A 23,999-nucleotide genomic window follows, 5' to 3' on the forward strand; every position below is an offset into this window, starting at 1 on the left:
GCAAGGGGATTCTTTACCACTAACGCCACCTGGGAAGCCTCATATTCTTGATATTAACCCTTTTTCAGTTACATGATTTGCAAGTATTTTCTCCCATTCTGTAGATGGCCTTTCACCCTATTAATTGTGTGCTTTGATTCACAGAAGTTTTAAATTTTTATCTAGTTGAATTTATCTAGTTTATGTTTGTTGCCTATGCTTTTGGTACCATATCCCCAAAAGCATTACCAAATCCAATGTCATAAAGCTTTCCTCCTATGTTTTCCTCTAAAAGTTTAATAGTTTTAAGCTATGTTTAAGTCTTTGAGCCAGGCTTCCCCAGTGGCTCAGTGGTAAAGAATCCTTCTGTAGTGCAGGAGACTCAGAAGACATGGGTTTAATCCCTGAGTTGGGAAGATCCCCTGGAGGAGGAAATGGCAACTGACTCCAGTATGCTTGCCTGGAAAAATCCCACGGACAGAGGAGCCTGGTGAACTAGAATCCATGAGGTCACAGAGAGTCGGACAGGACTGAGCAAGCACAGCAATAAGTCTGATCCACTTTGAGTTACTTTTTGTATACAGTGTAAGGTAAGAGTCTAACTTAAATCTTTTGCAGTTTTTCCCAGCATCATTTGTTGAAAATACTGTTCTTTCACCCACTGGATGATCTTAGCAGCCTTGTGGAAAATCATTTGACCATACGTGCAAAGGTTTATTTCTATGTGCTGTCTATCCTGTTCCATTACTGTTTCGATTAGTGTAGCTTTGCACCTATCAAAAGTAAGTTTTGAAATCAGTACGTGTGAGACCTTCAACTTTTTCTTTTTCACGATCGTTTTGGCTATTCAGTTCCATTGAGATTCCGTATAAATTTTAGGATGGATTTTTCTGTTTCTACAAAAATTGCTATTGGGATTTTGATAAGGATTGCATTGAATCTGTAGATCCTTCTGGGTAGTAATGGCATCTTAAACAATATAAGTCTTTCAGTCCATGGATACAGGGTGTCTCTCCATTTATTTGTCTCTTCTTTAATCTCTGCCAGCAACACTTTATAGTTTTCAGTGTATCCATCTTTTACCACCTTGGTTAAATTTATTCTAAAGTATTATTCTTTTTGATGCTATTTTAAATGAAATTAGTTCCTCTTTTAATTTAACTTTTAAAAAAATTTGGCTGCGCTGGGCAGTTGGGGATCTTAGTCCCCGACCAGTGATCAAACTTGCGCCCCCTGCAGTGGAATTGCAACATCTTACCACTGGACCGCCAGTGAAGTCTCTGAAATTATTTTTTAGTTTCCTTTTCCAATTGTTCATTGTGACTGTGTAGAAATACAACCAGTGTTTGTGTGTTGATTTTGTATCCTACCACTCTGCTACTGAATTTTGTTTATTAGTTCGAACAGGGTTGTTTTTTCATGGATGCTTTAGGATTTAATACATATAAGACCATGTAGTTTCTGAACAGAGATCGTTTTACTTCTTCCTTTCCAATTTGGATTCCTGTATTCATTTTTCTTGCTTATTTGGTCTGGCTAAGGCTTCCAGTAGTTTGCTGAATGGAAGTGGTAAAAGCAGGCATTTTGTTCTTGATTTTAGGGGGAAAGCTTTCAGTCTTTCACCTTTGAGTATGACCGCTACCTGTGAACTTTTCATATTTGGCCTTTGTTATGTTGAAGTAATTTCCTTCTATTTCCTTTTTGTTGAATGCTTTTATCAGGAAAGAGTGTTGCATTTTGTCACATGCTTCTTTACATCAATTGAGATGATCACCTTTTTTCCTTCTTTCTGTTAATGTGATATATTACATGGATTGATTTTCATATGTTGAGCCATCACTTCTTCATTCCAGGAATCAGTCCCATCTGGTCATAGCATATGATCCTTTTAACGTACTGTTGGCTTCAGTTTGCTCATATTTTGTTGAGGATCTTGGTATCAGTGTTCATAAGAAATATTGGTCTGTAGTTTTCTTGTAGTGTCTTTGTCTGGTTTTGGTATCAAGATAATGCTGTCCTCTTCACCTTTTGAGTCTCAGCTTCTTCATCTCTAAATTGGAGATAATAATAGGACCCTTGTATAAGGCTATCATGCAGATTAAATGAAAGAATGCACACAACATGCTTCAGCAGAGCCCAGTTCACAGGAAGTTCTCAAAATGTGTTAGATGATGATGATAATAATAATAAATAACAGTTTATCTCATAGAAGGACAACTCAACAAGATGGAGCTTATACAGTCAGTCAGTTTCAGCAGCAGGACTTCTGTCTGATAGGAGCATTTAGCAATTTTCCAAGTAAAGGGAACAAGTGATGTTATAGGGGAGAACTAGGAAGCTCTTTCCTTGCCTAGCATGTGGTAGAGGCTCACGCAATTTTGTGAAGTCATTTAAAACTTCCTGCTTGCTTTGGTTTCTTAATAATGGCTTGTCAGCTTTTGGGGAACTGAAACTAGTGAAGCCTGGGAGGAGAAAAGCAAACTGTAACACACAGAATTTCTCTTACTCATGGGAAATGCTAAAGGTCCATAGGACACAACGATCAAGGGGGATGGTGATGATGATGAAATGGGTGGCATTTTCCAAAGAACTAATGTGTTTTCATGTTTTTTTAATACCTTATTTTTTTCAAACAGTTTGAGGTTTACAGGCAATGGATCAGATAATACAGAGAGTTCCCATATATCCCACTACACCCAACACACACAGTTTCCCCTGTTATTAACATTTTGTATCAGTGCAGTACATTTGTTAAAATTGACGAACCAATATTGATGTGTTATTGTTAACTAAGTCCATAGTTTACATGAAGACTCACTTTCTGTATTGTACATTGTTTGGTTTTGACAAATGTGTGGTGACAGGTCTCCACCATTACAGTATCATACAGAATAATTTCACTGCCCTAAAATCCCCTATTCTCCTCAAGCTCCTGGGCCCCTGGCAAGCACTGATCTTTTTACTGTCCCTATAATTTTTACTTTTTTCAGAATTTCATACAGTTGAACTCATACAGTATGTAACCTTCTCAGAATAGGTTTTTCTCTAAGCAATATGCATTTAAGATTCCTCCATGTCTTTTCGTGATTTGATAACTCATGTATTTTTAAACACTAATATTTCATAGTATAGGTGTATCATAATTTGTGTATTCATTTACCTTTTAAAAGATATCTTGGTTGCTTCCAGTTTATGGCAATTACGGATAAAGATGCTGTAAGCAATTAGAAATAAAGATGCTGAAAGCATGTATCCAAAATAAATGAGTCTTTGTGGATATAGAGAACAGACTTGTGGTTACCAAGGGAGAGGGGGTTGGAGGAGGGATGGAGTAGAAGGTTGGAGTTAGCAGATGTAAGCTATTAAATATAGAATATATAAACAACAAGGTCCTACCATATAGCATAGGAACCATAGCCAATATCCTATAATAAACCATAATGGAAAAGAATATTTTAAAAGACTGTATATATGTATAACTGAATCACTTTGATGTATAGCACAAAGTAAATAACATTGTAAATCAGTGTAAAATAAATAAATAAAATAAATGAGTCAATAAGAAAACAAACATCCCAACTTAAAACTGGGGAAAAGATCTGAAGAGACACCTCACCAAAGAAGATATTTATGGACTTCCCTGGTGGTCTAGTGGCTAAGACTCTGGACTCCCAATGTAGGGGGCCTGGGTTCAATCCTTGGTCAAGAAACTAGATCCTGCATGCTGCACTAAGACCTGGTACAGCCAAATAAATAAGTATTTTTTAAAAAAGATATACAGATGTAAAATAAGCATATGAAAAGATGTTAAATATCATACGCCATTAAGGTATTTCAAATAAACATGAAATATCTCTTCATTTATTTAAACTACTTTGATGTCTTTCATCACCATTTTATAGTTTTCTTCATATAGCTCTTTTTTTCATATAACAAAGCATTTCATTTGACTAAATATATTTATACTTAGTGAATAAAATTTATACTTAGATTTATTCCTAAGTATTTCTGTTTTTTTTTTTTTTGGTGCTAATGTTAAGCGGTATTGTGTTTTTAATTTCAAATTCCAGTTGTTCACTGTTAGCTTATAAGATAGCAATTGACTTTTGCATATTAATCTTGTATCCCGAAACGTTGCTATAATTGCTTCTTAGTTCCAGGAGGGCTTCTTGTCAGTTCTTTGGGATTTTCTGAATAAATAATCATGCAGTCTAAAAAATGGGCAAAAGATCTGAACAAACACCTCACCAAAGAATATGTTTTTTCCTTCCCAATGTATAATGTTTTAGTCTCTTTTCTTGTCTTATTGCATTAGTTATGACATAAAATAACAGTGTTGAAAATGAGTGGTAAAAGGAGACATCTTTGCCTTATTCTTGATTTTAATTGGAAAGTTTCTAGTTTCTCACCATTAAGTATGATGTTAGCTTTTAGGATTTTTATTGATGTACTTTATCAGGTTGAGGATGTTCCCCTTCATTGCTAATTTGCCAAGAGTTGCTGTTGTGGCTTGTTGGTTTACCATGTGTATTGTGCTGAGTCGCTCAGTCGTGTCCAGCTCTTTGTGACCGCATGGCCTGTAGCCATCCAGGCTTCTCTGTCCATGGGGATTCTCCAGGCAAGAATACTGGAGTGAGTTGCCATGCCCTCCTTCAGGGGATCTTCCCAACCCAGGGATCGAACCCAGGTCTCCTACATTGCACAAAGATTCTTTACCATCTGAGCCATGAGGGAACCCACCAGGTTTATTATGAATGGGTGTTAAATTTTGTCAAATGCTCTTTTTTCAATCTACTGATAAGGTAATGTGATTTCTCTTCTTTACATTATTGATGTGATAGATTACATTGATTTCCAAATCTTTGCATACCTGGAATAAATCCCACTTGATTGTGGTGTATAATTCTTTTTATACATTATTGGATTCAATTTGCTAATATCTTGTTGAGGATTTTGCATATTTCTGGAAAGGAAGAACTGGTCTGCAGTTTTCCTGTCTTGTAATATCTTTATCTGATTTTGGTATTAGAGTAAGGTTGGTCTCACAGAATGAGTTAGAGAGTATTCCTTCTTCTATTTTCCAAAAGAGATTATGGAGAACTGATATCATTCTTCCGTTCAGTTCAGTCACTCAGTCATGTCTGACTCTTTGTGACCCCACAGACTGCCACATGCCAGGCTTCCCTGTCCTTCACCAACTCTGAGAACTTGCTCAAACTCATGTCCATTGAGTCGGTGATGTCATCCAACCATCTCATCCTCTGTCGAACCCTTCTCCTCCTGCCTTCAATCTTTCCCAGCATCAGGATCTTTTCCAATGAGTCAGTTCTTCACATCAGGTAGCCAAAATATTGGAGTTTCAGCTTCAGCATCAGTCCTTCCCATGAATATTCAGGATTGATTTCCTTGCAGTCTAAGGGATTCTCAAGAGTCTTCTCCAACACCACAGTTCAAAAGCATCAATTCTTCAGTGCTCAGCTTTCTTTATGGCCCAATTCTCACATTCATACATGGCTACTGGAAAAACCATAGCTTTGACTAGATGGACCTTTGTTGGCAAAGTAATGTCTCTGCTTTTGAATATGCTGTCTAGGTTGGTCATAGCTTTTCTTTCAAGAAGCAAGCGTCTTAATTTCATGGCTGAAGTCACCATCTTCAGTGATTTTGGAGCCCAAGAAAATAAAGTCTGTCACTGTTTCCATTGTTTCCCCATCTATTCGCCATGAAGTGATGGGACCAGATGCCATGATCTTAGTTTTCTGAATGTTGAGTTTAAGCCAACTCTTTCACTGTCCTCTTTCACTTTCATCAAGAGGCTCTTTAGTTCTTCTCTTTCTGCCATAAGGGTGGTATCATCTGCATGTCTGAGGTTATTGATATATCTCCTGGCAATCTTGATTCCAGCTTGAGCTTCATCCAGCCTGTCATTTCACATGATATACTCTGGATATAAGTTAAATAAGCAGGGTGACAATATACAGCCTTGACATACTCCTTTCCCAATTTGGAAACTGTCTGTTGTTCCAGGTCCAGTTCTAACTGTTGCTTCTTGACCTTCATTCAGATTTCTCAGGAGGCAGGTCAGGTGGTCTGATATTCCCATCTCTTGAAGAATTTTCCACAGTTTATTGTGATCCACACAGTCAAAAGCTTTGGCGTAGTTAATAAAGCAGAAGTAGATTTTTTTTTAACTCTCTTGCTTTTTCAATGATCCAGCAGATGTTGACAATTTGATATCTGATTCCTCTACCTTTTCTAAAACCAGCTTGAACATCTGGAAGTTCACGGTTCACGTATTGTTAAAGCCTGGCTTGGAGAATTTTGAGCATTACTTTGCTAATGTGTGAGATGAGTACAATTGTGCTGTAGTTTGAACATTCTTTGGCATTGCCCTTCTTTGGTATTGGAATGAAAACTGACCTTTTGCAGTCCACTGCCGAGTTTTCCAAATTTGCTGGCATGTTGAGTGCAGCACTTTCACAGCATCATCTTTTAGGATTTGAAATAGCTCAACTGGAATTCCATCACCTCCACTAGCTTTGTTCCTAGTGATGCCTCCTAAGGCCCACTTGACTTCACATTCCAGGATGTCTGGCTCTAGTCCAGTGATCATACCATTGTCGTTGTCTAGGTCATGAAAATCTTTTTTATATAGTTCTGTGTATTTTTGCCACCTCTTCTTAATATCTTCTGCTTCTTTTAGGCCCATACCATTTCTATCCTTTATTGTGCCCATCTTTGCATGAAATGTTCCCTTGGTATCTCTAATTTTCTTGAAGAGATCTCTAATCTTCCCCATTCTATTGTTTTCCTCCATTTCTTTGCATTGATCACTGAGGAAGGCTTTCTTCTTGCTCTGTGCTATTCTTTGGAACTCTGCCTTCAAATGGGTATATTTCCTTTTTTTCATTTGCCTTTTGCTTCTCTTCTTTTCTCAGCTACTTGTAAGGCCTCCTCAGACAACCATTTTGCCTTTCTGCATTTCTTTTTCTTGGGGATGGTCTTGATCCCTGCCTCCTGTAAAGTGTCACAAACCTCCATCCATAGTTCTTCAGGCACTCTGTCTATCAGATCTAATCTCTTGAATCTATTTGTCACTTCCACTGTATAATCATAAGGGATCTGATTTAGGTCATACCTGAATGGTCTAGTGGTTTTCCCTACTTTCTTCAATTTAAGTCTGAATTTGGCAATAAGGAGTTCATGATCTTTCCTTAATATTTGGTAAAATTTGCCAGTGAACCCACCCAGGTCTAGTACTTTACATTTTGAAAGGTTATTCGTTACTGATTTGAATTCTTTAATAGATATGAGTCTATTCAGGGTATTTATTTCTGTTTGTGTGAGTTTTGGCAGATTGTGTCTTTCAAGGAATTGATCCATTTCATTAAGTTATAAAATGTGTGGACATAGAATTATTCATGCATTGCGTGCATGCTCAGTCATGCCCGACTCTTTGCAAACCTGTGGACTATAGTCTGCCAGACTCCTCTGTCCATGGGATTTTTCCAGGCAAGAATACTAAAGTGGTTTCCATTTCCTACTCCGGGGATCTTCCTAACCCAGGGATGGAACTCACATCTCTTGCGTCTCCTGCATTGGCAGGTGGTTTCTTTACCACTGTACCACCTGGGAAGTGCCTCAGAATTCATAATATTCCTTTTTTATCCTTTCAGTGTCCATGGGATCATGCCCTCTCTTCCATTTCTGATTTTAGTAATTTGTATCTTCTCTCTTTTTTTTTTCTCGATTATCCTGGCAGAGGTTTGTCCATTTTATTGATTTTTTTAAAAAAAGAAAGCTCTTAAAAAAATAAATAAATAAAAAAATAAAAATAAAAAAGAAAGCTCTTGATTTTGCTGACTTTTCTCTGTTATTTTCCTGTTTTGTTATTTCATTCATTGCTTCTTTTTATTCTGCTTGTGGTAGGCTTGTATTGCTCTTCTTTCTCTAGTTTCATAAGGTGGAAGCTTATATTGCTGATTTTAGATCTTTCTTCTTTTCTAATATATGCGTGCAATGCCATAAATTTCCCTCCAAGAGCTGCTTTCACTGCATCTTGTAAATATTCATAGGTTGTATTTGTATTTTCATTTAACTCAAGATAATTTGTTTTATTTCTTGTGAGACTTCCTCTCTGACCCATCTGTTGTTTGGAAATGTGTTGTTTAATCTCCAAATATTTGGGGATTTTCCATCTATCTTTCTGGTATTGGTTTCTAGTTTAATTCCAGTATGGTCTGAAAACATATTTTGCGTAATTTCTATTCTCTACATTTGCTGAAGTATGTTTTGTGGCCCAGAATGTGGTCTGTTTGGTGAGTGTTCCACATGAGCTTGAGAAGGATGTGTGATTGGTTGTTGGATGAAGTTGTGTGGCTGTCTGTTAGATCCAGATGATTGATAGTGCTGTTCAGATCAACTTTATTCTTACTAATTTTCTGCCTGCTGGATCTGCCCATTACTGATAGAGGGATGCTGCAATCTCTAGCTGTCATGATGGATTCGTCTGTATCTTCCGGCAGTTCTATCAGTTTCTGTCTCCCATATAATGATGCTCTGTTGTTGGGCACATGTACTGAAGGACTGTTACATCATCTTAGAGAATCAATCCCATTATCATAATAAAACACCTCTCTTTGTCCCTGATAACCTTCCTTGCTCTAGTTGGTTCTATCTGAAATTAATGTAGCTACTCCTGCTTTCTTCTTATGTTTCAATATTTAAATGTCAAAGTGATTGGTAGGAATTTGCAAAGTGGGTAAGGGCACAGCCATTTGAATCAGGCAAACCTGGGTACAAAGCCAGGCGAGTCAAGCTGGGTGACTGTGGGCACACTTCGTCTTTCTGTGCCTCAGTTTCCTCATCTAAAAAGCCAGGAACTGTCAGACCTACTGCGTAGCACAGGGAACTATATTCAATATCTTATACTAACCTGTGATGGAAAAGCATATGAAGAAGGATATATATTAAATATGTGTGTGTGTGTGTGTAATGTAATCACTTTGCTATACACCAGAAACTAACACAACATTGTAAATCAACTATCTGTCAGTCCTTAGTCATGTCCAACTCTTTGTGACCACACGGACTGTAACCCACCAGGCCCCTCTTGTCCATGGGGATTCTCCAGGCAAGAACACTGGAGTGGAATGCCATACCCTCCTCCAGGGGATCTTCTCAACCCTGGGGTCGAACCCATGTCTCCCGCATTGCAGGTGGACTCTTTACCGTCTAAGCCACCAGGGAAGTGTTTAAATGAGGCAGTGCCCCTTTGGATTATTGTGAAGATGTGGGATGTATATATAATATAAGTGGGATGTTAGTATAGATTTCTAAGTCCAAGTACTCTTTATGAAAGTTTAGTGAGGTACTCTGAGAAGAATTAACTTGGAAAATAATTGCGAAGTCTCAGGCTGGAGTAGATGGCTCATAGGCAGTGTGCTGAAAAGACAGAAAACTTCACACATGCCCTGCAGCCCATAGTCCAGAGCACCCAGGCAGCTGGAATGTGATATTTCCTCCTTGGTGCTGGGTTTTGCTCATTTTTCTTATTAAAGTGAAATTGCATAGGAGCCCTCTGCCCCCACTGCCAGTTCACTGTCTAAATTCCTTTCTTTGGGGGGAAATGTGGTGACACCAGGGCCCCTACTGAAAACCAGATCATCTTTGGTTAGGTAAATTCTGATTAGCTTTTAAGAAGCACTAGAAATAATCACATGGAAAAACCAAGGCTTTTAAAAAGTAGTTATAAAGTCTATTGTGGGATTTTCCTGGTGGTCCCATGGTTAAGATTCTGATCTTCCAATGCAGGGGGTGCAGGTTCAATCCCTGGTGGGGGAACTAGATCCCATATGCCATGCCCAAAATAAATAAATTAGTAGGATATAAATTTAAAAAAAAGGAAAAGATGAGAAAATAAAATTTAATAAATAGAAAGATTGTAAACATAGGAAAAAGACTGGAAGGATGCGAATCACTGTGTTCAGACAGTGCTTGCCTCTGGGGAACAAGAGTCTAAGTGATTTTAATGTCTTCTTTATGTTTTTCTCTAGCTCTCATTTTCTGCATTGTTAAGAAAAACGTGTTATTCTAAAAATGAATAGAACAAACAAATGAAAACAACAATCATTATAAAACCTCCCCTTAACTTTAACACTTGCAGCAAATAGTTGAGTCACTTGCCAGCTGGTTTGTGTTGGGCCATTTCTTCTGTCTTGCCATTTGGAACAACCCAAAGTGTATTCACATGGGATCATAGAAATACAGACTGGCCAATCCCTGACCAGTTCCCTCAAGTTCCCTCTTGCCTCTCTGTGGTGCCTGACTCCCTGTCCAACAACTTGGGTACCTATTCTGGGTCTGGTGTCAGACAAAGTTCATGGCCCTCTGTTCACTTGCTGTGTGGCCTTAGGCAAGTCACTTAACCTCTCTGAACTTCAGCATCCTCCTTAAAAGGAGGACTGCAGTGACCATGCAGTTGGATGAAGCCATTAGCACATTGAGGCACCCAGTGTCAGTAGCACTAGTAAGTATTAAGGCCCCCCTCATTATTCCCATTTTCCTGGCTCTGACTGTACCCCCTCCTCCGTTTCAGTCTGCAGACATCGATAACCATCACGCGCTCATTGAATATAATGAGGCTGAGGGCAGCTTTGTTCTCCAGGACTTCAATTCCCGCAGCGGCACCTTTGTCAATGAGTGCCACATTCAGAACGTGGCTGTGAAGCTCTTACCAGGAGACCTCCTGAGGTTTGGGACTGGAGGGCTGACCTACGAACTGGTCATCGAAAACCCAGCCTCGGTGAGTCCAGGCCCCTGCGGGATAGGGGTTGGGGGGCAGAGGTACCTTCCGTGCAGCTTGGGGCTCAGATGCGGCCAAAGGTGGAGCTGGTCCAGAGCACATCACTTTGCCCTCAGCTACACACACCCTGGCAACCACAGGACCCAATTCTGGGAAGGTCAGACCCATCGGGTGGGTCCCAGGGAGGAGCGAGTCCCGATGCCCTCTACTGGGAATTTCTCAGAGTTACAGGCAAGAGTTGCCTAGCAACCAGCCCAGAACTAGTGCATTTTCCTGAAAATTGAAACTTGCAAGCAGAGATGGAAAGCAGGTATGTGCTTTTGAAGATGCAGAGATGGATGGTTCATTTTTAGTCAGATCAGTGCTCTACAACTTCCTAGCTTTGAGACCTCAGCCAGGGTTCTTTGCATGCCTGGATCTGGGTGTTATCAATGGTGCAGGGCATTAAGAGAGTATCGAAAGGGTTAACAACCTAATTAGGAAGGCCAGAGGTCCCCAAGTCTCAGGAGGAAATAAACTGCAAGGGGCAGATGTTTTTTTCCTTCTCTTTACAAAATTAAAACTCAACATTCAAAAAACTAAGATCATGGCATCCAGTCCCATCAAGTCCTGGCAAATAGTTGGGGAAACAATGGAAACAGTGACAAACTTTATTTTCTTGGGCTCTAAAGTCACTGCAGATGGTGACTGAAGCCATGAAATTAAAAGACACTTGCTCCTTGAAAGAAAAGCTATGACAGACCTAGACAGCATATTCAAAAGCAGAGACATTGCTTTGTTGACAAAGGTCCATCTAGTCAAAGCTATGGTTTTTCCAGTAGCCATGTATGGATGTGAGAGTTGGACCATAAAGAAGGCTGAGTACCAAAGAATTGATGCTTTTGAACTGTGGTGTTGGAGAAGACTCTGGAAAGTCCCTTAGACTGCAAGGAGATCCAACCTGCTGCTGCTGCTGCTAAGTCACTTCAGTCGTGTCCGACTCTGTGTGACCCCATAGACAGCAGCCCACCAGGCTCCCCCATCCCTGGGATTCTCCAGGCAAGAACACTGGAGTGGGTTGCCATTGCCTTCTCCACCAGTCAATCCTAAAGGAAATCAACCCTGAATATTCATGGGAAGGACTGATGCTAAAGCTGAAACTCCAATACTTTGGCCATCTGATGTGAAGAACTGACTCATTAGAAAAGACCCGGATGCTGGGAAAGATTGAAGGCGGGAGGAGATGGGAATGACAGAGGATAAAGATGGTTGAATGGCATCACCGACAATGAAAATGAGTTTGAGCAAGCTCTCAAAGATGGTGAAGGACAGGGAAGCCTGGCGTGCTGCAGCCCATGGGGTCACAAAGAGTCAGACACAACTGAGCCTGAGCAACTGAACAAGGATATAAAGTTAAAGGAGGTTTCTTCTAATCCTGTGTTTCATGGTGACACCTGGTTCTGCCTGAACTTAACTTTTCTCAGGCCTTGAACTAACCAATGTGTTTTTCTTATGGGAATGTTTTTCTTAAGCTATGTTAATGAAACTATGTATTTTCTTTGGAATCTGCCTTTCTTCAAGATTCATGTCAATTGTTTAATGCCCAGAGATGACTCTGCTTGTTCCAATGCTGTCTCAAAATGCATGTTGTAGGAGAGGGGCCTGGTGCAACTCTCTCAGTCTTGAGGTTTTTTTTTTTTATCTGATTAGCAGTTTGCTAACAGGCAATGGCAACCCACTCCAGTACTCTTGCCTGGAAGATCCCATGGACGGAGGAGTCTGGTAGGCTGTAGTCCATGGGGTTGCTAAGAGTCAGGCACGACTGAGCGACTTAGCAGCAGCAGCAGCAGCAACAGGTATAAAATGCCTTGCCAACAACTAGCAAGGGGGCACTCTTTCTGCCCCCTTCTGATGTCTGTTTCAGAAGCTTTCTCTATCCCTTTTATACTTTTGTTTAATTTATTTTAATTGGAGGCTAATTACTTACCAATATTGTGGTGGTTTTTACCATACATTGATGTGAATCAGCCATGGGTGTACATGTACTTTGCTACACAAAGGCTCCGAGTGATCAAATCTTGTCTCTGGTCCCAGATTGAATTCCTCTCCTCTGGAGACAGCGAATCCCAGTGTAACTCACCGCTCACGAGCATCTTTCAGTCTCTATGTGTAAAAAGTCAAAATCAGTGTCTAGTGGAAATAGACACTCCACACCTGGTAACTGTCCTCACACCTTGGATCAGAAACGTTCCTGGATCAGGACCTAAAGTATGGCCCCTGGCTAATCAAAACGTAACCGAAAACTCGCCCATCAAAGCCCAGTAGGGAGATAGGATGGAGGGTGGTTAACAACACAGGCCTGGGTCAGAACCCCACTGGCCACTGGTCCACTCAGCGTGCTCTTGCACAAGTCACTGGATCCCTCAGAACCTCTATTTCCTCACCTACAAATGGGGCCAATGGCAGTAATGTCTTTGCAGGCTTGTCTCAGGGACTGAAAGAGATGGTTATAACTGTAAAACTCCCAGCCCAGTGCCCGGTCCTTGGGATAACACAGTAAACACCTGTCATGTGTGTCCCAGAGAGACAGTGTGTTCATCTCACCCCCGCCACCAAGAGTGCTGCATGAACTGAGACCCCCTAAGTGTAAAATCCTTTCTGGGACAAGATTAGATATAAATAAACAAAGCTTAGAGACTCCGGACAGAATCCTAAGGTGTGGGTCCCATAGGCAGCCCTAAATACTCACTCTGAGATCAGCAGTGTCCCTCGGGCTTCAGGGGCAGTGACACCTCATCCATCATGTTCGGCTTTGCAAATCTGGGGCAGTTTTCTTCTACCGCTACTCAGCCTCCTTTTCCTCCTTGGACCAGCATTAAATGTGCTCTCTGGTGAGATACACCGGGGTCCTCTGGCCACCTTGAGGAGGGGCTCCTGACCCTGATATGTTGATCTGATCAAGGATCCTCTACTTGGGCTCTAAGGATCCCCTCATCAGAACCATGTGGGGAGCAGACCCACAGTGCAGATCTGAGGCTCAGCCCAGGCCTGAGGACACATACTTAGGGTTCCCAGATAAAATATAGGATGCCCAGTTAAAAAACAGGTGTTTTTTTATACATGTGTGTCCCAGATATTGCAAGGAACCACTTATGCTAAAAGAAGTTATCTGGTGTTTGTCTGAAACTCAGATTTGACCGGCACCCTACATTTTATTTATGTATTTATTCATTTATTTATTTATGCAAAATCTGGCAACCATATACATCCTCCCTGGGAGTAGGGACTGGGAATATGTATTCACTCAAGCTCACCCCCAACAGTAGGGAAACCCAAATTTAATATCATTTGTATGGAACACTTATAGAGTTGTTTAGGGGTCAAAGAAAAAGGGATTCCAGACCCCGAGTCTGAAAATCCAAGTTTGTGAAGTTTGAGTCAATATTTCCCTAACATGTCTAATTATAAGAAATTTTCAGGAATGCTCAGTAAAATTACAGGTGCCCAGGCACCCTCCCTGGGAAATTCTGACTTTCTGGCTTGCCTTTAGTGGGAGGAAGTGGGAAAGAGGGAGAAGGAGGCAGCAAATGATATCTGCATTTTTTTCCCACACCAAGATATTTATTGAAATATCATTTATAGGGGCATAAAATTTGAAGCCTAATTCTTCATCAAAAGGGGGCATTGTTTAATAAATCGTAAGGAGTTCGTTTATATAGGGGATACTGTGCTGCCTTTTCAAAACACAGCTTTATTGAGATATAATTAACATACAATAAACTGCACATTTGAATCTGTGCTTGGATGGGGTTTGACATATGTGTACACCTATGAACCATCACCACAATCAAGACAATGAACAAATCCTTCATCCCCCGAGGTTTCCTCTGGGTCACAGCATGTGTGTGTGTGTTTGCTTGCTTTTAATAGATTTGTGTGTGCATGCTCAATCTCTGTCTTATCTGACTCTTTGTGACCCCATGGACTGTAGCCCGCCAGGCTCCTCTGTCCATGGGATTCTCCAGGCAAGAATACTGGAATGGGCTGCCATTTCCTCCTCTAGCTTAACAGCGTCCAGTGTCACTGAAGTACAATTTACATAACATAAACTTCACCCATTTTAAGTGTCCAGTTCAATTTTAGTACATTCACATGTGCAGCCATCACCACAACCTGCTTTCAGAACATTTTCATCCTTTTCTATCACCCCAAATGTCGGGACACCTCAGAGGCACTTAATTTTTTAGTTTGCTTTTTAATTTTCAGAATTGTGGTGAAATATAACATATACCATGTTCACCCTGTTTAAGAGTACAGTCCAGCAGCAATGAATACATTCATACTGTTGTGCAGCCATCACCACCATCCACCTCCAGAGCTCTTCGTCTTCCCAAACTGAAACTCTCCACCCATCAAATAAAAACTCCCTCCTCCTTCCTCCCATCCCCCCAGTCTTTCTGTGTCTGTGAGTTTGACTAGTCTAGGCGCCTCCTATAGCTCGACTCTTACTTTATTTCTCCTCCTGTGACCATCGTATTCCACTTAGTGTGATGTCCTCGAGGTTCATTCCAGCTGAATAATGTTTCATGGTAGGTATTCATCACATTTTGTTTGTTGTTCTGTCCATCCATGGCCGTTTGCTTCCACCTTTTGGCCATTTCAAGTAAGACTGTTATGAACATGGGTGTACAGAGATGGAAGGGGGACTTTATTTTATGAGGTGCTTGTTATATCAGCCTGGGAAACAGTGATGACACTCTCTGACCTTGAGTAGATGAGAAGGAAGAAGATGCTTTGTAAGAAGAGAAACCATTACGGCAGCAGGAGGAATCGCTGACATGGACAGCACTGTGCTAAGCAATCCACCTGTTTTCCCTTATTTCATGCTCACAGCAACCCATGACTTGGGTTCTCCCATGATCCCCATTTTACAGACAAGGAATCCAAAACTCAGACAGGTTAAAGGGGAGGCCAGTCATGGGCAATCATGGGCTCCTGCCAACGAGCCAACAACACCTTCATGGAACAACTTGACACATTATTTGGGGCCCCTCACTTCCTTTTTCATTCTGGCTATTTCCATCAGTTTTGCCATACTTCAGAACAGAAGTACAGGGTCATCCAGCTAGTCCGCACAAATGAAACACTACCCCCACTTGCAGAGAAAGGAAGGGAGAAAACCATTTAGTCTGTTGCTAGCTGGAGCAGTCGCCTCAATTGGTTATCACAGAGAGCAAAGCATACTTTCACAGTCACTCAATTATACGTGAATTTTTTCAGTTCTCATTTCTACACTCACTTGTGCCCTGCTTCATTCCTCCAGTGACTGCCTGCACAGGTGTTTCCCTGACTGTGCCCAGGTGACTTTGCAGGACTGTCCCCCCATCTCATCTTCTCAAAAATGCTTTCTGCTGGTGAGTCCCCAGGTTGAGAAGCTTGCATCCTGTAAGCTGTTATTCGTGGAGGGGTCCTTCACAAGGCCTACCTGAGGGTGGCCTATGGACTGATAAACATTTTCCTATGAATTCCACTTGCCGATAACTCAGACCTGTGAACTGTTTAAAAGAAGAGAAAGAAAGAGGCGGGGAAAGGGAAAGGTATTGAAGAGCATCTCTCATCAAATATTTTGAGATACAGAACTTGCCTCGTGGTCCAGTGGTTAAGAATCTGCCTGCCAATGCAGTAGACATGGGTTTGATCCCTGGTCCGGGAAGATTCCACATGCTGAGTGGCAGCTAAGCTTGCGTGCCACAACTGTTGAGCCCACAAGCCACAGTTGCTGAAGCCTGGGAGCGCTAGAGACCATGCTCTGCAGTAAGAGAAGCCGCTGCAATGAGAAGCCCCACACAATGCAGCTAGAGAAAGCCCGTGTGCCGCAATGAAGACCCAGCACAGCCAAACAGAAATAAATACAATTTTGAAAATATTTTAAGGTCTAGTTTTTCTAAGAAATTCTTTGAAGTCATCATGCTTCCTGGATGTTCTTGTTTCCCACTGATTGGTGGGTCCCGGGTGAGGGTGCTGTGTTTACTCCCAGGGTTGAGTTTCCCAGGAGGACCGCCCTGATATCACCCAGGTTAAGTGTGATAGGAACTGTTCTTTTCCTGACAAAGAGTTCCCAAATGAGAACATTTATTTCAGGCTCTGTGGTGATGGTCACTAAGGGAGAGGACTGTGGCAGCATTTCTTTGGGGAGGAGGGCGGGTTGGGTTAGGAGTCCAGACGTGTTTGCAGCTGTCATGTGGTTAGGGCACATGCCCCGAGGCCAGGCTGACTCCAGAGCAATCCCAGCCCTGCTCTTGTACCGGCGTTTATACTGGACACACCCAAGTCATTCTCTCAAAGCCTTGGTCTCCATTTCTGTAATATAGTTCCTACCACACAGAGCAACTGTGGTATTAGGTGGGCAATGTATGCAAATTGTTGAGTCCAGCGTCTGGCACCTGATAAACACATGAAAATCCTCGGTTTTATTTATTTATTGGCTGCACTGCACGGCAGGTATGTAAGATCCTATTATTAATAATAGTTTCCTGACCGGGGATCAGACTTGCATCCCTGCATTAGACGCACGGACTCCTAACCACTGGACCGCCAGGGAAGTCCCCACCCTCGACTTTAGTTAGAATCAAGCGAAACAGCATGGTGCAGCCAAGATGCTTCCTGTGTAAGTGTTCCTTTGGACAGGAAACCTCCCAAGCCCTCCCCCGACTAGCAGACAGAGATATTTGCAGATAAATTATCCATAGAATAACATAGAAGATGAAAAACTATAAAGAAAATCTCATTTGACAAAGTACATTGGCAGCCAGCATATGCCTAGGACCATGCTCTGTAAATCATAGCTCTTTCGTGAAAGTATTACTCCACAGGCACCATTCACAGTATAGTCCATGTAGGTGGCGCCCCCTGGGGTTGTGCAGGACATAGCCTGCAGGGCCGTTTGCGGTGCCCGGAAGCAACCATTGATTAATATACAGTCTCAGTACCAGGTGTGGGAAACCGAAGTCACAAAGTCAGGTGTGCCTGCCGTACTGCGTTTTGTTGGTAGTTGCCTTTCTTTGTGCTTCCTGAACCCTGGGAAAGGAGGTATAGAAACAAGCTGTTCTAGTCACAGTGACAGTATTCTCAAAGCAGCTGAGTAAGGAAACCCTCATCACCCAAATGTATAAATCGTGTCTTTCTCTGTTCTGAAGTATGGCAAACCCTGATGGAAATAGCCAGAATGAAAAAGGAAGCGAGGTGCCCCAAATAATGTGTCGAGTTGTTCCATGAAGGTGTTGTTGGCTCGTTGGCAGGAGCTCCCACCCCATCATTGCCCGTGACTGGCCTTCCCTTTAGCCTGTTCTGCTCTGTCCCCAGTCCAACTAGACTCTCTCATGTGGCTCCTGGATACTGTCTTCTGTCCCGGCAATGTCATGACGTCATGTCTAGTGGGAAGAGCGCCCTCTGTCGGCCATTATTCCTCGCTGCTTTCATGAGGAAGCTCTGCAGAATAAGATCAAAAGCAAAGGCTTTGGGGTTTGATGGACCCAATTCAAACGCTAACTGCAACTGACTTTACCTTTCTGAGCTTCTATTTTTACTTTATGCCAAGGAGCTGCTCATTAATCACAGATCCCCTTTCGCCCTTAAGTTTTTTCGTAGAGGTCTCTGGGATCACCCCTATCATTGTATAAGCTGAGGCCCAGAGAGTTTCAGTGACTTCCCCAAGGTTAGGTATCAGTCATATAGATCCAGAGCCAGGATTAAAAGCTAGCTCTCCTGAGTCCCTTGGAGGCTTTTTCTAATAGCATGAAGCGTCACGGTGCCATGTGAGTCCAGGCAGCTCCTCCACTGCCCACTGGTTAAGGAAGGTCTTGTGATTCCCAGTTCAACCTGCAATTTCACATGCCTGACAAGGAATGATTCATCATGTGTGTAAAAGCAAAAGCCACTGGTAATAGAAGAAAATGCATTTTCAGTTATCGGCTTCCTTGTTTGGCTTCACTAATTTTTCACTAGGGTTATTTGGCTATTGCTGCTACATCCTGCATATGTGCTTAGTCATGTCCGGCTCTTTTGCAACCCCATGGACTGTAGCCAGCCAGGCTCCTCTATCCATAGGGTTTTTCAGGCAAGAATACTGGAGCGGGTTGCCGTTTCCTCCTCCAGGGGATCTTCCGGGCACAGGGACCGAACCCTCATTTCCTCGTCTCTCCTGGACAAATTAAGTTGCCCTCTTTCTTTTTCAATGATGATACCTGATGGCAAATGTTTGATGCGCGTTTATTATAGACCAGGAAGTGCTCCAAGCAGTCCATGTGCTCCGTCTCACCTGCTTCTCACCAGACTAAGAAATAGCTGTTCTCATGCCTATTTTACAGGCGAGGCACACAAATAGCAGACTCGTCAGGGTCACACAGATGGTAAAGAGCAGAGGAGGAAGCTGGACCAGATTCTGTTTCATGCCAGATCCTGAGTTCCTTAACCAAAAGTTGGCAAACTCCAGCCCAGGGCCAAATGGAACACAGGTGCCCCCTTTATTTCCGTATTACCTGTGTTGTCTGCTCTAACTGCAGCGTAAACTGGAAAGACACCAAATGGCACACAGAGTTGGAAATATTTACTGTCTGGCTCTACAGAAAATGTTTACTGGCCTCTGCATGTAACGCTACGCTGTACGGTCACTTTTATTTTATTTGGTTTCTGTGCAGTCTCTTTTACTGGTTTCTGAAAGAAGAACTAAAAACAGAGGGAGAGCTGGAGAGAAAGAACTCAGTCAGGTTAAGCCCCACTGTGTGCTGGCAACTATGCTCGTTAATTGCTTACTTAGTTTGCTGAGGAATAACAAAAAAATTAGGTGAGCTGAAAAAATAGATTTTGAGCAATCTTTTCATCACCTCTTTAAAAGATAACTGGACTATATGGTTCTAAATATACACACACAGGACTTCCCTGGTGGTCCAGTGGTTAAGAATCTGCCTTCCAATGCTGGGGACACAGGTTCGATCCTTGGTCCAGGAAGATCCCACATGCCTCAGGGCGACTAAGCCCGTGTGCCACAACTACTGAGCCCACTGGGCTCTAGAGTCCTCAAGCCACAGCTAATGAAGCCTGTGCACCTAGAGTCCATGCTCTGCAACAAGAGAAGTCGCTACAAGGAAAAGCACTGCAACTAGAGAGTAGCCCCCACTCGCTGCAACTGGAGAAAGCCTGCTTGCAGCAATTAAACCTGTGCAGCACAACTACTGAAGCCCATCCGCTCCAGGGCCCGTGCTCTGCAACACCAGAAGCCACCACGATGAGAAGCCCACTCACTGCAACTAGAGAAAGCCCATGTGCAGCAACAAAGACCCAGCATGGCCATAAATAAATAAATACAAATAAATATACATCCATACATACATGTATTTGCATATATAGTAATAGTATAATTATACTGACATATATCTGATAAATATACTAAATATTAGTATATTATGTATAACAGATGCATATTGTAAGTTTTACCTGTTTCTTCAACTGGAAAGTTTTCTTTTAAAACTGTGGGATATTGGGAATTCTCTAGCAGGCCAGTGGGTAGGACTCGGCACTTTCACTCTGGTGGCCTGGGTTCAATCCCTGGTCTGGGAACTAAGATCCTGAAAGCCAAGTAGTGAGGTCAGAAAGAAATAAACAAATAAAACTGTGGAATGTCTTCCCTAGGTAATTTCTGAAGAAGAAATTTGGGGTTTATAGTCCAAAGCCTGCTGTAGCTGAAGAAATATTTGTTTGTTCAAAGTTTCTTACTACTTGTCTTATTATTGATTCCTTGGTCTTAAATCATTCTTCTCCCGGGCTGCTGCTTTACTTTTATAGGTTTAAGTTTGGTGCATGATTACAGACTGGTGGGATTTTATTTGAACATGACAAATAAACGACTTACGACAGTTTTCAGTCTGAGTGCCGTAGAGTCTCACCCTAGTGTTCATAGTACACAGAGCACAGAGTGGTGCTTATGCCAAAGTCTCAGTAAGCATATTGTCCAGAAAATTTTACTGGTTGCAAGTGTCATAAAACTAACTTAAACTAGCCTAGGGAAAAAAAAATAGCTCATGTGACTGAAAAAGCCAAAAGCTGCAGTGTCAGGCCCTGGTGCCCAAGAGATGGTCAAGAATCTGACTCTGCTCTGTCAGCTTCACAGTCTCTGGCAGACCCTTGCCGCCCCACCTGCAGGAAGGTGGCCCCCATCAGCACCAGCGCACTCCAGACTGGCCGCTCCAGAGGAAGAGCCAGCATCTCCCTCGGTGTGGCTTGGATCTTGACTAGAGCCCAACCTTGAGGAGGATGTGGCTTTACTGTACCTGGGGTTGAGGAGCTGGCAGCAGAGGGAATGACCAGAGAGCACGGTGCCCTTCAGAACAAAACCTCTTGCTAGTCAACCTTTGTCGTTTCCAACCTGACCTCATAGGATTTCATCTACACCGTGCTCTTACAGGTCCTGTGGAGACCTGCTGATGGGATGAGAAATCCTGAGACCACCACCTGTTTCATGTCAAAGGTGACTTCCCATGGCCAGTGAAGTGGAGGGCAGGGGGCTGCAGATGGTTTCAGGCACAGGGTCTGCAGCAAAAACTCAAACAGGAGGACTCTTGAGGACTGTGTCATCCTCAGATGTCTATGGATGACCTTGGGGGGTGGGGTGGAGACAGGAGCGCAGGTGGAAGGCTTGGCACCCTGGAGAGACAGGACCCAGACTCAGCCAGGAAGCCGGGGGTCAGCGTGGCTGCCTCCCGGCGCCTCTGGCAGAGCACAGCCTGCTTCACCAAACTTGAATCTCACTGCTGCTTCTCTTTACTTAGTCAACGGTCACTCACTCTTGCATTCAGCCTCTCAGTTGGGCAAGACTGAATTGAAGGAGGTCAAGTCCAGGGGTAATGAAAGCCATTTGCAAACACCCAGCTGTTTTCTGGTTAGATTCCATTTCCCATTTTATGAACCAACCAGGAAGCTGATTAGAACTTGAAAGAAAGAACTATAAGACTGAAGATTTACCAAAAAATGGGAAAATTAGATGGATCAGGCCTCCTTTAACCCCCAAATCCAAATGAATGACTTTTCTGAACAGCTCAGTTCAGTTCAGTCGCTCAGTCGTGTCCGACTCTTTGCGACCCCATGAATCACAGCATGCCAGGCCTCCCTGTCCATCACCAACTCCCGGAGTTCACTCAAACTCACCTCCATCAAGTTGGTGATGCCATCCAGCCATCTCATTCTCTGTCATCCCCTTCTCCTCCTGCCCCCAATCCCTCCCAGCATCAGAGTCTTTTCCAGTGAGTCAACTCTTCGCATGAGTTGGCCAAAGTATTGGAGTTTCAGCTTCAACATCAGTCCTTCCAATGAACACCCAGGACTGATCTCCTTTAGGATGGACTGGTTGGGTCTCCTTGCAGTCCAAGGGACTCTCAAGAGTCTTCTCCAGCACCACAGTTCAAAAGCATCAATTCTTCAGCGATCAGCTTTCTTCACAGTCCAACTCTCACATCCATACATGACCACGGGAAAAACCATAGCCTTGACTAGACAGACCTTTGTTAGCAAAGTAATGTCTCTGCTTCTTAATATACTATCAAGGTTGGTCATAACTTTCCTTCCAAGGAGTAAGCGTCTTTTAATTTCATGGCTGCAGTCAGCATCTGCAGTGATTTTGGAGCCCAAAAAAATAAAGTCTGACACTGTTTCCACTGTTTCCCCCTCTATTTCTCATGAAGTGATGGGACCAGATGCCATGATCTTAGTTTTCTGAATGTTGAGCTTCAAGCCAACATTTTCACTCTCCTCTTTCACTTTCATCAAGAGGCCTTTTAGTTCCTCTTCACTTTCTGCCATAACAGCTCGAAGGGACCTAATTCTTTTTGTTTTTTGGCCGCACTGAGTCTTTGTTGCTACACACAGGCTTTCTCTAGTTGCGGCCAGCAGGGACTACCCTTTGTTGCAGTGCTTGGGCTTCTCATTGCGGTGGATTCTCTTGTTGCAGAGCACGGGCTCAGTAGTTGTGGCCCACAGGCTTAGTTTCTCTGAGGCATGTGGGAGCTTCCTGGATCAGGGATCGAACCCATGTCCCCTGCACTGGCAGGCAGATTCTCAACCACTAGACCCCTCAGGGAAGTACTAAGACCTCTTTTAAGTTCTATAACCTAAAAGTAATGTACAGCTTGGTGGTTCTGTGTTCTGAATGTATCATCTTGATTTCTCACATTGAAAATCCCCAACATAATTTACTTTTTTCTTGGAGACATAGAATTACTACCCCACTTTGAGTTATGGTGACATCCTGGGAGCTGTTGAGGTAAAAGCCACTTGTTGTTGTTGTTCAGTTGCCCAGTCATGTCCAACTTTTTTTGACCCCATGGGCTGCAGCACATCAGGCCTCCCTGTCCCTCACCATCTCCCAGAGTTTGCCCAAGTTCGTGTTCCTTGCATTGGTGATGCCATCCAGCCATCTCAGCCTCTGACACACTCTTCTCCTTCTGCCGTCAATATTTCCCAGCATCAGGGACTTTTCCAATGAGTTCATCAGATGACCAAAATACTGGAGCTTCAGCTTCTGCATCAGCAAAAAGCCATTTCCCCAGCACCAAATATCCCCTCCCCGAGCTTCTGAGATCTAGTGACTCTGTTCTATAGTCTCCATCCTGTCTTTTGCGATCCATGGCTCCTCCATGCTGTGGTTAGTGTGTCTCCTCCCTCTGACCTGTCACCCCACCCCCAGGCCCTTCCAGACTGTGGGAATCAAGCTCGACATCTACATGTGTTAGATTCTTCTGTAAGGAAGATGGTCTCTTCTCGCTGTTTTACGTATTTACTCACTCTCATATCTATATCAGCATGGACTTAGTATATTTTACACTCTGGGTCATAATCCTTTCCTTTTTTATTTTTATTTGCCTGCACTGGGTCTTCATTGAAGCGTGAGGGTTTCTCCTGTTGCCGTGCATGGACTTAGTTGCCCCATGGCATGTGGGATCTCAGTTTCCCGACCAGGGATTGAACCTGTGTCCTCTGCATTGGAAGGCAGATTCTTAACCACTCAACCAGCAGGAATGTCCCTCATTATCTGTTTTGTTGCTCAAATTCTTCCAGCCTCGGCCTCTGGGAGCTCTTTCAGGCTGGTTGCTGTGCCCTTAAGCATCTCCCCGTACTTTTGCTCTGGGCACTTCTTTACTCTCTGCTAGTACGAAATTCCCCAGGCTTAGCAGGTATTCCCCCCTCCCCT

General features: G+C 42.8%; 1 protein-coding gene across 5 annotated transcripts in view; it reads left to right on the forward strand.

Annotated features, from left to right (window-relative positions):
* Positions 1-23,999, forward strand: part of FHAD1 (forkhead associated phosphopeptide binding domain 1) — a 164,560-nt gene that overhangs the window by 21,846 nt on the left and 118,715 nt on the right. For all 5 annotated transcript variants that reach the window (XM_055419258.2, XM_055419260.2, XM_088845339.1 and 2 more), the window contains exon 3: positions 10,577-10,783. In XM_055419258.2, coding sequence (XP_055275233.2) covers positions 10,577-10,783 — 207 coding nt within the window. The remainder of the gene's footprint in view (positions 1-10,576; positions 10,784-23,999) is intronic.

The sequence above is a fragment of the Moschus berezovskii genome, chromosome 17 (genome assembly GCF_049115385.1).
Source record: "Moschus berezovskii isolate FMDL1 chromosome 17, NW_MosBer_1.0, whole genome shotgun sequence".
In the NCBI taxonomy this organism is placed as follows: Eukaryota; Metazoa; Chordata; class Mammalia; order Artiodactyla; family Moschidae; genus Moschus; species Moschus berezovskii.